Source organism: Corythoichthys intestinalis, chromosome 3, assembly GCF_030265065.1.
Source record: "Corythoichthys intestinalis isolate RoL2023-P3 chromosome 3, ASM3026506v1, whole genome shotgun sequence".
In the NCBI taxonomy this organism is placed as follows: domain Eukaryota; kingdom Metazoa; phylum Chordata; class Actinopteri; order Syngnathiformes; family Syngnathidae; genus Corythoichthys; species Corythoichthys intestinalis.
In genome coordinates this window covers 66,356,094-66,374,196 of record NC_080397.1, presented here as the reverse complement: position 1 = coordinate 66,374,196, position 18,103 = coordinate 66,356,094, and the positions used below count along the sequence as shown (strand labels likewise).

The 18,103-nt window shown below is 40.5% G+C and overlaps 1 protein-coding gene across 1 annotated transcript; it reads left to right on the top strand.

Annotated features, from left to right (window-relative positions):
* Window positions 1-7,153: 7,153 nt before the first annotated feature.
* On the top strand, window positions 7,154-17,851 carry LOC130912869 (uncharacterized). Its single transcript, XM_057830962.1, has 2 exons — window positions 7,154-7,234; window positions 14,667-17,851. The coding sequence occupies exon 2, from the start codon at window positions 14,766-14,768 to the stop codon at window positions 15,432-15,434; it is 669 nt and encodes a 222-aa protein (XP_057686945.1). The 5' UTR covers window positions 7,154-7,234; window positions 14,667-14,765; the 3' UTR covers window positions 15,435-17,851.
* The last annotated feature ends 252 nt before the right edge of the window (window positions 17,852-18,103 follow it).

The following is an 18,103-nucleotide window of genomic DNA, read 5'->3' as shown; positions in this document are numbered from 1 at the left end:
GGCACGTATAACTTTTTTCTGTAGTATTTCAAGCTTTTTTAAATAAGTCGGATATGTGTTGCACCATATGACATTACAGTATTGTAAGTGTGGTTCAAATAAAGATTTATACAAAATGAGAAGTGCAGAGAGTGGGAGATAGTGTCTCAGTTTAAAGAAAAGAGCAGCATATCTTGACAGTTTATGTGTAAGATCATCAATATGTTTTCTAAAATTAAGGCACTCATCAATATGGACTCCCAAAAATTTTGTAGAGTCGACCCTTTCTATGTTTTCTCTGTTTATGTTTAGGCAGATTTGTTTAGTGGCTTGTTTTTTATGAGAGCGAAACACAATGTAATTTGTTTTATTGTGTTATCAAGCATAACGGCATTTTTAGGTAAGATATATATACAGTATATATTTTTTTAATAAGATCTAAAAGTTTTTTGAGTGAAAGCAGTGAATTAGTCTTTTTTTTATTTTTTTATTCTAGTTACACCTGAGGTGCAATTGTTGGCTGTTTTCAACAATATACATCGAAAATAAAGACATTGATTGACTGAAAATGGTTCAAGATTAGATGAAATGTCTTGTTTTCTCATGTATATTTATAATTGCTCTTCACCTAAGAATATATTTGTTTTATCCGATTACTCGATTAATCGATAGAATTTTCAGTCGATTACTCGATTACTAAAATATTCGATAGCTGCAGCCCTAATTTCAGGGTAGTTCACGCTCATCAGTCCACCTCAGAGTGCAATGTTTTGGGTTAAAATGCCCAACTTATGTTTTGCCTGAGAACGTGGATTTCACCCCAATCCTCCATCTTTGTGCCCAAAAATAGTGCCTGGAGCCTCCATGGTGGAAGTTTTAGTGGTGCTCTCATTAAAATGATTTCATTCTGCATGTTCATTTACGTTTGCTGTGTATTGCAGTAATAAATGACAAGAGTGCCACATTTTGGTCTAGAAAAATACAAAGGCCAGGGGATTTCACCCCGAGGGTGAGGCTGGTCTGACTGCAGTAGCCTCCGAGTGCTTCCGCCTGCCCATAGGGCGGCTCGGGCGGCTAACAAGCCGGTAGGTTTATCGCTGTACTTTTATCCAAACATGCTCAAAAACAACGATAATGGGTCGCGCCAATAGCCAGACGGGTTCACGCTCGTCATGCTGCCTCAACGTGCCCCATTTCGGCCATTAAAACCCAAAATTAAGTTTTTCCAGAATCAAGTCAACAGGACGATATCATGATACTCTTTCCCAGAGGCAGAGCTGGCGGCATTGGAGAATGGGAGCCTGTTGCGGGGTATCGAATTTCAAACTACGGAATGCGAGAAGGGCCACAATTTTTTGCGCAAAGCGGGTTGCGTTAATGCCGTTAGTAAATAGTTTAACTGAAAGCTTCGTTAAAAATGTGTATCACGACCGGCCCAAACGTCCGGCCGGCCCACCGGGAACTGTCCCGGTTCTCCCGATTGTGGGCCTGCTGGGCATGTGTTGCCAAAAGGAGCATCTTCTTTGGAAAGGGAGTAAATGTTCATCCACCTTCACCTCTGGCCCTGGGTTGGAGATCAGGAAGGAGTTTTACCAATCTCATGGTAATGCTCAATGCTGTTATACTTTTAGTCAGACAGAAGGAACAGACAGATAGTGCCACATTCGGATGTATATGTTTGAAATGATGTGTCTTTCGATGGATACTCCACAACGTCTCCCTCCTCAGAACTCAGGTCTTCCGTATCCCACTGCTGCTCTGAGTCCCCAGCCTCATCCTCAGCGAAGATGTGATCATTTAAAAAAAAAAGAAGGGGGTGAATTCCAAAATTCAAAACATTTTAATTGATGTTGCTGATAAAGTCATAGTCTTAATGTGATACCCAAAAATATATATAGTGCTCATAATTATTTAAAACTGCAAAAGGGTCGGTACCGACCCCAACACAAGACAAAGGTTAAATAATAATTAAATAATATTAAAATAGTTATTTTAATATTTTTATTTGGGCTGTCAAAATTATCGCGTTAACGGGCGTTAATTATTTTTTAAAATTAATCACGTTAAAATATTTGACGCAATTAACGCACTAGGCCCGCTCAGACAGATTTAAATGTTAGTACAGTGAAAGGCCAACTTGTTAATTGTGTTTTATGGAGTTTTTCCCGCCCTCTGCTGGCGCTTGGATGTGACTTGCATATGTTATGTGGCGTAATGTCGCCCTCTGCTGGCGATTCAGTGCATCTGATTATTTGGGTTTCGGCGCGCTTTTCTGACGTGATTTTATGTCGACGCGAACTCACACTAATAGACAGTGCTATTCAGAACAGCTAACGTCCGCATCCAGTATTCAGTGGCAGTTCTCATAGCCCCATCACACTGTTTGTGTCTAACACATGCATCGCTTGTGAGTTATATTCCTCCTTTTTTTATATTCATGAGCATTAGATGGTTATTGATGATGTGTATTTGAATTTGTTCACATATATGGTCAAATGCAGTTACATTGTTAGATGCTTGTGAGCTAATTGGCTAGTGCTATTGCTCAAATGGACACGTGTGTGTACATTTTATATTATTTTGTGATTTATGCAAGTTATTCACACATTGCCTTGTTATTTTCAGTTTTACCAAAATACAAGAAATGTGCTACTGTCAAAAAGAGATGACTTCAGTAAAGCCCATGCAACTTTGCCACACAGTCTGATTTCTTTTTGGAACTTATGTTCGCTCTCTGTCAATTTGTGTACTCACACACATTGAGGACAGAATAGGGCTACTAGTTTATTTTTTGATTGAAAATTTTAGAAATTTTATTAAAACGAAAACATTAAGAGGCGTTTTAATATAACATTTCGATAACTTGTACTAATATTCATCTTTTAAGAACTACAAGTCTTTCTATCCATGGATAACTTTAACAGAATGTTAATAATGTTAATGCCATCTTGTTGCTTTATTGTTATAATAAACAAATACAGTCCTTATGTACCGTATGTTGAATGTATATATCCATCTTGTCTTATCTTTCCATTCCAACAATAATTTACAGAAAAATATGGCATATTTTATAGATGGTTTGAATTGCGATTAATTTTTAGGCTGTAATTAACTCGATTAAAAATTTTAATCATTTGACAGCCCTAATTTTTATGTGTCCACAGATAGATTCACCCTATGTTTTAAATGTTTCATCTTATTTCGTTGTTTGTGGAAAATATACACGCAAGTTTCAGGCTGAGAAGACTGTTGTACTTACGGTTTGAAACCAGCAGGGGGCAGGGTTCACTTCTCGGCGTGCATGGGCAATAAGTGTTCGCATTTTAGAGCGAATAAGAAATGAGCCGTCTGTGCAACAATAGAATAGAATAGAATGCCTTTATTGTCATTACACAAAGTGTCATGAGATTCAAAGCTGCCCTATGGAGGGAGTGCACACACACTTACACAAAGAATGGATTAAAAAGTATCTACACAATTAAACACAATATAAAACCGTTTCTTGTTTCAGGTGAGAAAAAGGGCATAATTTGACTGTGTATATTAGCGGATTGCTTTATTTCAGGATGATTGTGATGTGTACTGTGTGTTAATATAGGTCAGAAGTATGTCACTCTTTAAGTATGTTTATGTATGACTGCGGATGTCTTCGTAATGGCGAGCGGACGACGAGTGAATGCTAGTAGTGTCTAAAATGCAGAAGTTAAATATGTTTTGTCACGAAAACTTGTAATTGTTTATAAATACAGGGTTTCCCCTAGGATTTTTTTGAAGCTGGGATGGTGGGTTACTTCGGAGTCGGACCGCCTCACTCTGTTGTGCCACGGCAAAATTGTGTCATAGCATGACAGATGAGATTTTTCTTTTTGGTTTTTTTTTTTGTCTTTTCCAAGAACAGTCATAACAAAGATCTATTTGAAATACAGTATTTCATTAGCCAGGCTAATGTCATGGCTCTCAGCTTTGGTACATGTATGTCAAATGCGTAGCTGATACAGCTACATTACCCTACGTAATAATCCCACTTTTTTCTCTCCTAGGAATAGTACAACTTACATCTCGTAGTACTTCTTTTTCCTTTTATTTGGCCCTAATACGTACGACATTACCACGACAATTATAGCCCTTCTGTTAATGGACCAATGGTGTAGGTTTGCATAGGGACGTTAGGGACATAACACGAGCAACTTTTCAGGAAGCTCAAATTGTCCCCACCAACTTTTAAGCAACCCTGTTTGCATTATAGAATGAGTTCAGTTACAGAGGTAATTTGGAATGTCTTGGCATATTTTGTAAGAATACAATTGACCCTGCCATTATTAAGCGAATTACTTCCGTTATGTTCAGACTTAGACTGACACCATTTTTTTCCCCCTCAAACGCGCGCTTGATTGGCTGATGTCTAAATTCCCTTGCTGTCAGTGTAAATCTACTAGAAATGGGTGCAATTATCTGGCAGTGCTTCAAGTAAATTTTACTCAGATTTCTTGAAATAAAATTTTCAGCTGGCTCTTTTTCCAAACACTTATTTTAAGCAAAAAGTGAGTATATTTAATCTTTAAAAAAAAAAACTTTTTTTTTCGCCAGAAATGTTCTTAATTCAAGAATTGATCGTGTTCAAAACATTATTTGAAAGCATTTTTCCCCTGATTTTGGTGAAAAATGACCAACCTTTGGATATATGGGCTTAATAAGAACAAATGGTAATACTTACCAAACGTAAATTGAATAATCTGACCCATGAATCTGTTAGCTAGTTTTTTTGTTTTGTTTTTTTTTTAGCTAGTGTTTTGTTAACTAGTCTTAAACACTCAAAACAAGATGGAGAAAATTATTCGTCTCGATTTAAGAAAAAGATCTAAGAAAAATGATCAGATTAAGACGTTATAAATTTGCAGTGTGAAAGTTATTACAAGTCAATACAGATTTATTTTTGCATTGATCATTTAGCCTATCAGTTAATTAGGTACGCGTTAGTGAGAAATGTAGCCCTGACCCCCGTTCACCCAGTCTGTTTGGTTTTATCAATGTCCCGTCCCCAGCAAAAAGTGTACATGCAGTTTATGCTGTTACACATCGTATTGACTACAATACAAGGAAGGTATTCATGTAATTATTATTTAAGTTATTAAAAAGTATTCAGAGACTGGCTGTACTTTAAAAGTGTTGAAATGGCATAAAATGCACATATTACTTGTATTTTTAGTTTTAAACATATTTTATGGCTCTCACAGAATTATATTTAAAAATTTGCGGTGTTCATGGCTCTCTCAGCCCCAAAGTTTCCCGACCCCTGGTTTAGGTGGTACACCGTTCAATTCAAACCTTTGTTTTCAAAAACTACTAAAGAAACATTTTGAAAACTTCCAGAATAAGTGTCTGGGTTTTATACGCAAATTAAAATTGGAATATCCTAACAAAAATTATATGAACAATCATCCACAAGAAATACAAACTTCTGAATCATCTCTTCCTACTTTCCAGCAATGAGTTCGTACCAGGACCCGGGACTTAGTAGTCAAGCCACAAAACAGGCCCTCATGTTACACGCTTTTGGGAGATATGTACGCACCAACGAAGATAGGCTTGCGAGGGCAGTCCAACAGTGGGACCAGGACCGGGACGAGGGTCTGGTGCAGGCCCAGGGCCGGACGCAGGCCCAGCAGGCAAAAAGTGAGTATATTTAATCTTTAAAAAAAACCTTTTCTTTTTTTTTCGAACAATCATCCACAAGAAATACAAACTTCTGAATCATCTCTTCCTACTTTCCAGCAATGAGTTCGTACCAGGACCCGGGACCGAGTAGTCAGGCCTCAAAAGAGGCCCTCATGTTCTATGCTTATGGGAGATACGTACGCCCCAACGAAGACAGGGTTAAGAGGGCGGCCAAAAAGTGGGACCAGGACCGGGACGAGGACCGGGCGCAGGACGAGGACCGGGCGCAGGCCCAGGGCCCGGCGTAGGCCCAGGGCCGGGCGCAGGACGAGGACCGGGCGCAGGACGAGGACCGGGCGCAGGACGAGGACCGGGCGCAGGCCCAGGGCCCGGCGTAGGCCCAGGGCCCGGCGTAGGCCCAGGGGCCGGCGTAGGCCCAGGGGCCGGCGCAGGCCCAGGGGCCGGCGCAGGCCCAGGGCCCGGCGCAGGCCCAGGGCCCGGCGCAGGCCCAGGGCCCGGCGCAGGCCCAGGGCCGGCCGCAGGCCCAGGGCCCGCCGCAGGCCCAGCGCCCGCCGCAGGCCCAGCAGGCAAAAAGTGAGTATATTTAATCTTTAAAAAAAAACCTTTTCTTTTTTTTTCGTCAGAAATGTTCTTAATTCAAGAATTTATCACGTTCAAAACATTATTTGAAAGCATTTTTCCCTTGATTTTGGTGAAAAATTACCAACCTTTGGATATATGGGCTTAATAAGAACAAATGGTAATACTTACCAAACGTAAATTGAATAATCTGACCCATGAATCTATTAGCTAGTTTTTTAAGCTAGTGTTTTGTTAACTAGTCTTAAACACTCAAAACAAGATGGAGAAAATTATTCGTCTCGATTTAAGAAAAAGATCTAAGAAAAATGATCAGATTAAGACTTTATAAATTTGCAGCGTGAAAGTTATTACAAGTCAATACAGATTTATTTTTGCATTGATCATTTAGCCTATCAGTTAGGTACGCGTTAGTGAGAAATGTAGCCCTGACCCCCGTTCACCCAGTCTGTTTGGTTTTATTAATGCAAAAAGTGTACATGCAGTTTATGCTGTTACACATTGTATTGACTACAATACAAGGAAGGTATTCATGTAATTATTATTTAAGTTATTAAAAAGTGTTGAAATGTGCATTTTGACTGTACTTTAAAAGTGTTGAAATGGCATAAAATGCACATATTACCTGTGTTTTTAGTTTTAAACATATTTTATGGCTCTCACAGAATTACATTTAAAAATTTGCGGTGTTCATGGCTCTCTCAGCCCCAAAGTTTCCCGACTCCTGGTTTAGGTGGTACACCGTTCAATTCAAACCTTTGTTTTCAAAAACTACTAAAGAAACATTTTGAAAACCTCCAGAATAAGTTTCTGGGTTTCATAAGCAAATTTAAATTGGAATATCCGAACAAAAATTATATGGACAATCATCCACAAGAAATACAAACTTCTGAATCATCTCTTCCTACTTTCCAGCAAGAGTTCGTACCAGGACCCGGGACTAGGGCCTGGCGCAGGCCCAGCAGACCCAGCAGGGAAGCGTGCCTCCTCCCCCACCCCCGTAAGATAAAAGATTAAATTGATTCTTTTTTATTGTTTTGGTTAACTATACAGTCCCTGACAAAAGTTGTCGTTTATCCATTTTGTTGAAACAATTACTAATAACCTTGGTTTCAGAAATGGCTCGTATGAAAGCTAAGACACTCCCATATGATGTTGAATGTACAAAAATATTTTTTCCGCTGAAAAAAGATATACCATTTGATGAAGACATAAAGGTCAAATTTTGGCAAGACAAAAGTTTTGTCGCCTACAGAAAGTAGTGTGAAAATTGAACAAAAAAATGTACTGTAATTTCCCGAATACAACGCGCACTTTTTTTCCCCCAAAATCAACTTGTAAAATCATGGTGCGCATTATAAACGGCTACATGGACGGAGACAGAAATATATATATATATGCCAATTTTTTTTTTTTTTTTGACACGGCCACGTTGTGTTGAAGAAACGTATGCGGCGACCCGTTGCCGACCATTACGGTACGTGACGTACACCATTTTGTCTCGGTAATACTTCACTCTAATCGGCCGAATGATTTCGTCCAGGTTAGATTCTGCTTTTTTCACTCTTCATAAAGCACAGAATTTAGTTTCTTGAACTCCTTTGAGTCAACGTTTATTGCAGCTCCCCAACTCGGACTAGAGCTGGGCGGTAAACCGAAAATTTACCGTCACCGAAATTCTTCACGATGACCGACGTAATTTTGACCATGTCGGTAAATTCGGTAAATTAATAAAACAATAAAATAGTCTTTTCATCCCGCTTTGACTCTGTGTTGTTCGCCTATGTTCATTCCCCTTTAAGAAAGCAGTGAATGTACTCACGTAGGGAGTCACGTGATCATCAGGAAGCTAATCAAACAGAAGCCCGGCAAGCTAACGCTAGCAGCTAATGCTACAAGCAAAACGTGATGGAGTGTGGCTTAAGGGAGGTTCGCCAAACTTTCACCCGACATTTAATAGACTCTTGGTGGCATCCAGACGGGCTTTCACCAGCTGTACTCCCTTGTTCTCACGATTTCCGGAGATGGTGCTTTCATTGCTTTCTACTGGTAGCCAGGCCACAGGCTAACGCTAGCGCCTAACGCTAGCGGCCGCTAGCGGCTAACGCTACAAATGAACGTGATGGAGTCGGATAGCGGCTCTAACCTTGTCAAAACGGCTGAACTTAATCAGTGGATTGTGCACGGACTGCATCTAGCAATTACTATGTCGCGTTATTTTGTATCTGACTGTGTGTGATTTCTCTGATAGCTTTTGTGATGGTAAAGCATTCAGCATTAAGCACAATCCAACGGTGAAACTTGTAATATGACCGAGAAATGGCCCCAGCTATTTTTCTGTATGTGCTTAATTCTGTGTCATTATTGCTATCATAAAATCTTAAGTGTTTCATTTGCAGAAGATCAATATAGCTTTAATGTGTGTCTGTCTGTCTGTTTGGGGGTTCATGTATGCCTGCATTTATTAAAAAATGCACTTGGGGGGGGGGGGGGGGGCTGAAACCATAAAGTAAACACTTGTATTGAATAATTATGTCACAGCAGCCATTAACAATAAATTGTCTTTTTGAAGTGTACTGTTCAAGCTGCAAGTCATTTGTGTTACAATGACATGTTTGCACAGGCATATGGATTTTGACAATGTAGATTGTTCAAGCCATACACACTGTTATAAATGCTCATACTTGAATTCTTATTGTTTACAATACATTTTTATAAACCTAATGTCTAGACTGCATGTACAATTGTTAAATATATCAAATTGAATGCTGGTAACTAAATCAACAAGAAACTTAATCTGTATTTCATGCATTGATTCAGATTTTCAAATTATACAACAGTCTGCTTGGGCGACTTTATCGTCATTTATCGTTATCGAGGTAAATCTGCTCCATTTATCGTGATACGTATTTAAGGCCATATCGCCCACCCCTAACTCGGACCATAACAAACGTAAGCACACAGACTTCCTGTGTCCGTCAACTATATCTGTCCCTCGGGAAACTCAAACCCAAATAACAATAGTTCCGATTGTTACTCTCGTGTTGACAGCGATGCGCTCTCACGGATTTCCGACTGACATTCTCACTTTCATTTTACCGTATCAATCCATGAGAGAAACTTTTATTCATCGTGATGAAACGAGCAACTTATACAGCAGCCTTTAAAAGAAAAGTCACATCTGTTTTGTTTTCTCCTAGATTCTGGTAAGTTGGAGAAGTTGTCAAATCATATTATTACCGTAAATATTGTCACTTTATGGTCATGTTTTGAACTACCAATGTGCTATGCTTGTGCTGTGTTTCACCAGTCAGTAAAATGACATTTCTGTATCTGTACACGAGCTCTGTTTTCTTGTATTCTTCTGTTTATTGGTGCTAAAATCAGGTTGCGCGTTATAAACGGGTACAATAAATTCCCCTAGATTTTACAAGTAAATTTGGGGTGCGCATTATACACGGGTGCGCCTTAAATTCGGGAAATTACGGTACTTCAAATACAAAAATATGTTACATAACACAAGCGAATTAAGTAGTGGTGCTGTGAGATCCAAATTTAATATTTTGTATGACTTCCATGGGCTTGAAGGACTGCATCCATGCGGTTTGGCAAGGATTCATACAAGTCATGAGGAACATCAAAGAAAGCAGTTTTGGATGCCTCCCAGAGTTCATCAACATTCTTGGGTTTCGCCTTCCATGCTTCCTCTTTCATCCTGTTCATGTCCGAAGACTGGGCTGGCCAGTCCTGGAGGATCTTGATTGAAGTACGCAATGGAGCACCATCCCGCTGCAGAATTTGTCCCTTTTTATGGTTCGGAATGTAAGAGGCAACTAAGATTTGTTGATATTTCAGACCGTTTATGTTGCCTTCCAACCAGCAGATCTCTCGCACCACCCCCATACAGGATGTAACCCCAGACCATGATTTTGCCACCACCAAACGTCACTGTTTTCTGAGTGAATCTCGGATCCATGCGGGCTCCACTAGGTCTCCTGCAACATTTGCGGCGACTGTGCTGTAATGCAATGGAAGATTCATCTGAAAAATCCACTTTTTGCCACAAAACAGTGAAGTTTGGTGGTGGGAAAATCATGGTCTGGGGTTACATCCAGTATGGGGGTGTTCGAGAGATCTGCAGGTTGGAAGGCAACATAAACAGTCTGAAATATCCACAAATCTTAGCTGCCTCTAACATTCCTAAACATAAAAAGGGATTTTAGCATCTCTCCCACAACAATTAAAACTATCGTGGCGATCGATGTGGGGAAGAATGAGAGGAGATGATCTTTTTCTTAACACCCTTTATGGAGCACAACGCGGAGAAAATATACCATTTGCAGCCACCACCGACAGTCATGGTTGCCCAGCATCCCATCATGCATTTGGCCAGTTAAGAACAGTTAAGCCGCTACAGTATCATTTAGTGAAAGCACAACAAAAATAATAATCCTATCTCGCACAAAAAAAACAAACAAAAAAATAATAATAATAATGTTCACAAAAAGAAAAGCGCTCAATGCGAAGAGAACTGGCATTCCCAATCACAATAGCTATGCAAAATAATACTCAGGCGTTGGTGGTCAAACTCTATTCAAAAAATTAATTTAGCTCAACAAATACACTAGATGACAATATTTAGCCACAATATACAAACTATCAAAATTACTATAACTCGCAATTGTCTTTTAAGAATTACAAGTCTTTCTATCCGTGGGTCCCTTTTACAGAAAGAATGTTTATAATGTTAATGCCACCTTGTGGATTTATTGTTAAAATAAACAAATACAGTACTTATGTACTGTATGTTGAATGTATACATCAGTCTTGTCTTAACTTTCCATTCCAACAATCATTTACAGAAAAGCTGTGATTAACTCGATAAAAAAAAAAAAAAATGTGAGTTTTTAATTTGAAGTACACTTTTTCAATTTTCACACAAAAACTTGTCTTGCCAAAATTTGACCTTTATGTCATCATTAAAGAGGAACTGAAGACCTTTCCGGATTTTGGTGTAATTTTATGAATATAAACTTAGGACAAGTTCATCAAAACAACCATGACATTATCAACACGTAATTGTAAGGATAATTTGCGTTTTTTTAGTTTTTTTGCACTCCGTTAATGGTCCCTTCGCAAACCCGGAAGTGTGACGTAGGCAACAGAAGACTACCCACAGCTAACATAGCAGCAACAACGATGTCAGTGATATTTCCACCAAAGGTAACCATTCAGGATCGCTCTTTCGTGACGCTACTGATGGCAAAAGCTCCCAGGAAAGATGAACTACAATTAATCCCTACATGTTTGAACCTGAGGCGTCAGATGACGGCGATTTACTTGACACAGCAGATGGCGTCATGACGCCAATTGACAGCTCGACACTTCACGAACGGGAGAGTGGTAAGTCCAGCATCGTGATTTTTTTATTAGAATGCGATTACATGGTTGTATATTTTTCCATGCTCTACACATAGCTAAAACTGGATATTAGGTAATGGGACAGCTCCTACCGATCTAAATATGATAAAGCTAGCCCAAATGTGGCTAAATGAATGCTCTACACATAGCTAAAACTGGATATTAGGTAATGGGACAGCTCCTACCGATCTAAATATGATAAAGCTAGCCCAAATGTGGCTAAATGAATGCTCTACACATAGCTAAAACTGGATTTTAGGTAATGGGACAGCTCCTACCGATCTAAATATGATAAAGCTAGCCCAAATGTGGCTAAATGAATGATATGTTATTGATATTTCAAAATAAATGACAAAACCATTTTATTTTCCAGGTGTTGCTGTAAACCGTCAAGTAATTACCCTTCCAAGAGTATGCCTGTGTCATCAGGAGATCCCAGACGTGAGAGCCAAACTTGCGGAGGCTGAAGCACTGACAGGGGCATGAATTTCATAAGAAAAATAAAACCATAAATTGTTAACAACATTGACACATTTTGTTGACTGTTTAATGTATTATATTGTAATTATATTACATTCTGAAAAAATATTCAATAGGCCGCAATAATAAATACCAGGTTTATGTTGAATCTGCATTAGCTTTCGTTGTCAGATTGTGACACAACATGTTATACCAAGCACACAACGGCACACATCAAAGAGCATAATTTTAGTAAGCAACACAAAGTTAGGATAGCAACGGACTAGCGCAACATTGAAAAATAATAATGGCAGTGGGAAATATGTATTTAGCGTGGTGCTATATTTCCGTGTTTAGTGGTGGCGAGGCTTCCTGGAAGTTACGTCACGAGGTAGGGGTCGGCAGGACGGCGCGTCCCTCGTTGCTATGGTGTTGCTATGGCCATAACTCAAAAACTACGCGGTCAATTATTTTTTTTTTTATGTGACTTTTTGAGAGAGCGAATGACGCATTTAATACAATTCAACTGAGTAAAACACTTAAAGCTGTAGTTGGAACTAATTTCTTCACATGCCAAATAGGGTCACAAGTAAAGTAATTAAACATTGTCCAACAAATAAAGCATGAAAAAATAATTTATATGTTGTATATTTGACAAAATAGTCGCGTTTCCGAAGTTCGAGCCTGAAAGGGGACGAACCCGGAAGTAATACGTCACACCGGGAACGCGATGGCACCTCCATACATACGGCCGCCATACAAAGCCCTTCAAACAATGATCCAAACAGCGATAGATCAAGCGCAAGGGAGGAGATCCAAGTTTTTGAAGAGTTGGAGGAAGAAGAGGAGATTGGAATTTTATGTTATTAGCCAGACGCCAGTCAGGATGCCAACAATGTGCCTAGACTTCCTGACATGGAATGGATACAAGACCCATCGAGATTACAACATTGGTAAGATATAGGCTGTTATTATTTTCATGATTTGAAGATGCAGGCATTTGCACATAATTTTATGGTTTTGTCTATCTGATGACATTGTTAAAAAAAAAAATTTAAAAAAATCAGACTTCATGTTCATTTTGGCAGATCCGGCAGCTCTCGTGCATATTAAATAATAAAACAAAAACGTTGGGGGGGCGGGGGAGGAGATGAATCGTTGTTATATCTTGACCGAGTGACCCACACGACACCTTTATTGGCTTTTACAACTTTACTCAACGTCTTGCCAAGTGACTCTGAACAATAACGTTTTTCTCTTAGTGAAGGAGTAAGGCACAAACAATAACACATCTAAATGACATGCGTACACTCTACTGGTCAATTCCCGTATTACAACTAAATAATATCTACTATATCACAGTCGCCGATGACTTTCTTCACTTTTTTGAGGCATCATTAAGTAAACAAAGTGGCGTCTAATGGCGTGAGGAAATGTAGTTTTTTCACACAAGCGAACAGATTACAAAGCACCAATTCAGTGTTGTCCCGAGACTACATTTCCCATGATTCACTGCGTGGCCTGCGCGCTCGCTGATTCGCTGCCAGACATTAAAAGCAACACTTGTCACCTGTCAGCGGCTCTCGCAAAGCGGCGAAACACAAACTAGAAGGCTATCTGCAACATGACCGTGAATTATCGCGACGCCGACCCGCTTATGTGCACATCCACACCCCTTTCCCGATTGATAGTGGATTAACCCTTTCGGACAAGATCGTAGATGACGCACAATTTAAACACGCTTAACCTAGCGAACGCAACAACAACTATGATCGGGGATAGCCTCGGCTAACGTCGCTAGCTTATACTGTTCATTCCACAACAGTTGGCAGCCTCTGCTTTGACAAAGTCATCAGTCATCTATCCAAAAATCACACTTACTTTTTGGCAAATCCTTGATCATAAGCAGACCGGTTAAGGAAGCAGGCATCTTCGAAGTGTTTGCAGCAGAGAACACTACTCGATGATGGCATAAAATTCATTCGCTTCGTGCGAACGAAAGATGTCCATTTACGTGCCCTGCTATCCTTTGGCCACTCATACAACTTTTCGTTTGAGTGAGAACAAAACATGGCCACACACCGCGGTGGCATCTTACCGAGAAACAATGCAACAAACAATACTGTTCTATGGCGGACTTCCCTCGCACTTCCCGGTGTGACGTAATTTCCGAAGATTGCCGAAGATTGCCGAAGAAAAGCATTTTCGTTGTCAAGGGCGTTGCTATGGGTTAAACAAAGAATCTGGAAGGGTTGCGTAAAAAAAAATAATGAAAATATGCTTATAATTGTTTAGCCATTGATATTATTCAAAAACATGGTTGGCCAACCTTACTTCAAAGTTCCCCTTTAAGAGCGAAATCTGAAAAGCTCTTCAGTTCCCCTTTAAATGATTCATCTTTTTTCAGTGAAACAAATACATTTTTGTACATTCAACATCATTTGGAGGGTCTTAGCCATTTCTGAAACCAATTGAATAATTAAAAGTCAGGTTATTAGCAATTGTTTCTACAATTGTTTCTTGTAACAACACTTTTCTCCACCACCCGGCAGGGCCAACCCAGGCACTTCTACCCAGTAGAATCGGGGTACCAGTTCCAGGTCCAGGTCCAGTTCGGAAGGAATCAGGTCCAGTTTGAATCCAAAAATAAAATGAACTTGTTACTACATAACAATCCCGACCAGGCACACTGTGTGTTCGTCATGGAAGCGAGAGTGGCTCCATTAAAGCCATCCACAATCCCTCGCATGGAGTTGACAGCTGCAACAACGGAGAGCAGAATGGACACAGTGTTGAGGAAGGAGCTGCAAATGGAATTGGCAGACTCCACTTTCTGGACGGATAGCACCTCCGCGCTAAAATACATCAATAACAAAACTTCACGATTCAGAACCTTTGTGGCGAACAGAATTTCTGAGATTGCCAAGGTGTCACAAGTACAGCAATGGAGACACTTCAATTCTGCGAACAACCCAGCAGACATGGCTTCTCGAGGTCTGACAGTTAAAGCCTTTCTGAAGAATGAGATCTGGCCAGCTGGACCTTCATTTCTTCGGCAGGCACAAGAAGAATGGCCTCGGAATCCAGATGGACTGGAAGAAATCTCGCCCAAAGACTGTGAAGTCAAGAGCATCAGTGTCAACGCAACTCTGATAATGGAGGAAGTGGATCCAACGACCCGCTTCATCAACCATTACTCAACCTGGACTGGTTTAAAGAGAGCTGCAGCATGGGTGCTTAGATTCAAAGAATGGCTTCAAAGCAAGAAGAAGAAACAAATGAGTGATCCACATACCACTCAGAAAGCCATTGGACTCTGAGTGGAAGAACTGGCTCATGCTGAAATGCAGATCATCCGCTTTTGCCAGAAAAAGCGATTTGCAGAGGAAATCTCTTTTTTGAGAAGAGGGATGAATGTCAAGAAAAAGTCACATTCATAAACTCAATCCCATTCTGGAGAATGATGTACTGCGAGTTGGAGGGCGTCTCAGCCGTGCAGCCATGCCGGAAGAAGAGAAGCATCCAATTATACTTGGCAAGGATTTTCACATCTCCAATCTCATTCTCAGACATGTAAATCAGGAGATAGGACATGGTGGCCGGAATTACATGTTATCCAAATTACGCCAAAAATATTAGATTCCCGGCGCCACAGTGTCAATCAGAAAGATTCTGTCAAAGTGTGTTGTTTGCCGCCGCTTGAATGCTACTCCTGGGCAACAACTGATGGTTGATCTTCCCTCGGACAGTTTTTCACCTGACGAACCACCCTTCACATATGTTGGAGTTGATTACTTTAGACCCTTTGGAGTGAAGCGTGGCAGGAGTGTGGTGAAGCGTTACGGCGTGATTTTCACATGCTTGACCATGAGAGCAGTTCACCTGGAGGTGGCATCCTCACTCGACACAGATTCCTTTATCAATGCCCTCCGCCGTTTTATTGCCAGACGTGGACAAATAAAGGAGCTAAGATCAGACAACGGCACCAATTTTGTTGGGGCTCAACGTGAGCTGAAGGAGGCCATTAAAGGTTGGAATCAGGAGCAGATCCACAATGCATTGCTCCAGAAAGGAATACGCTGGATTTTCAATCCCCCTGCTGGTTCACACCATGGTGGTGTATGGGAGAGAATGATCAAGTCAGTGCGAAAAGTTCTCAATTCTACCTGAAACCTGCAGAGTCTGGACGAAGAAGGCCTTCAAACAGTATTCTGTGAAGCTGAAGCGATTCTCAATGGGCGACCAATCACTATGGCTTCTACAGATCCTAATGACCTTGAAGCATTAACGCCAAACCATCTTTTGCTTCTCAATTCCAAACCATCACTGCCACCAGGAGTGTCTGAGAAGACAGACATATATGCTCGTCGCAGATGGAGACAGATACATGTCGGATGTATTCTGGAAAAGATGGATTCAGGAATATCTTCCACAACTGCAGGAGCGGCAGAAATGGGCTCGAACCAGACGCAACTTCTCTTCAGGAGACATCGTGATCGTCGTTGATGATTCAGCTCCACGAAACTCCTGGCCGATCGGCAAAGTCGTTGAGACCATCACAGACAGCAAAGGACTTGTGCGCATGCTACGGATCAAGACCAAGTTTGGACATTTGAACAGACCTATCAGCAAGGTTTGCCTGTTGCAAGAGGCAGAACTTTAAGAAGCACATCTCTTCTTTGCAACATTGCCCCTTGCCCTTTATGCACTGTGCAGACGACTTAAAGACCTTGCCAATGGACAATGGGTACGTGAATGCTCCACATCTGACTGAAGGCCATGTGCAAGTAACTTCGTCTTACACATCTTTCACTCTTTTCTTAACTTCTTTCACCTACTGGTAGGGTATGCAGTTTTATGAAGCATTTATTATTATAGTGTAATTATGACTGAATTACAATGTGACAATGATGTGTATTTTTGTAGTCATTGAATTGGAGTATGATCGTAATGGTAATTATTGGTATACTTTCGGTAACACAATAATTAGGGGCCGGAATTGTATGAGCCATAATGCCTATTAGTGTTGATTTTGATTATGTTAAACCAGGGATCGGCAACCTATGACACGCGTGTCAGCACTAGCACGCGAAGGGTTAACCAGTGACACGCGAGGGCATGGCAAAAAAAAAAAAAAAAAAACTGCGTGGAATGTTTATTGTCGGTTGTATCTTTATCACTTGCTGAAGCGCCCCATCTTGTGGCCGTTTTATTTATTGGTTCTAAAACAGTAGAAGAAAAATGCAAATAGGAAGTTCTTCAAATGGGATTCAGTGTGTTACATGGCAGCTCCACTCTCACAACTTGAGTGGCATTTGTGGTCTTTAGAGCCATGTTTGTGAGTATTTTGTTGTCAAATTGAGAATTACACTCTTTATATTGTCTTTAGGTTGCATGTTTGAGGGGAAATGTGTTTGATATTTCTAATTAAGAACTACTGAATACAGGCTAATTGTGTTTGCATATATGGATGGCATTTTTGTTATTTGCAGCATTGTTGCTGATTGCATGTATTTTTTCATTGGTTTAGTTTCATAAAAATGAAAAGAGACACATAAAGGATTACTGAAAACATCTGGAGTGTGAACCTTTTCATGTTTAGCTGTTTGGATAGCGGAAGCGAGCCCATTTACAATGTGCCTTTTTACCGGAAATTAAGGCATTTTCAGTTGCGCGCCCTGTTATTTAGGGGCTTTACGGGACCGCCCCTCTCACCCACTCTGCCTGTGGCGTTATATGCGAGCAATAATGGATTTTGAGCACACCTCCAGCTCTTCCCCAATTTCTCGACTGCTGCGCTTGTCGGATTTTTTTTCTCTGCGCGTTTAATTCAGCCCACGCTACTAAAATGTCACAAAGCCGACCAATCAGAGAGCTGGCGGAAGTACACTGTGTTTCCAATTGCACTTTTTGGTAATTGCAACTCTGCACCGTAGTGTGTAGTGGACAGGCGATTAACGTGGCTTGTTGTCGTCGATTCGCCCGATGC

Excerpts from the sequence above, each read along its gene's own strand:
- LOC130912869 (XM_057830962.1), top strand. The coding sequence starts at position 14,766 with ATGAACTTGTTACTACATAACAATCCCGACCAGGCACACTGTGTGTTC.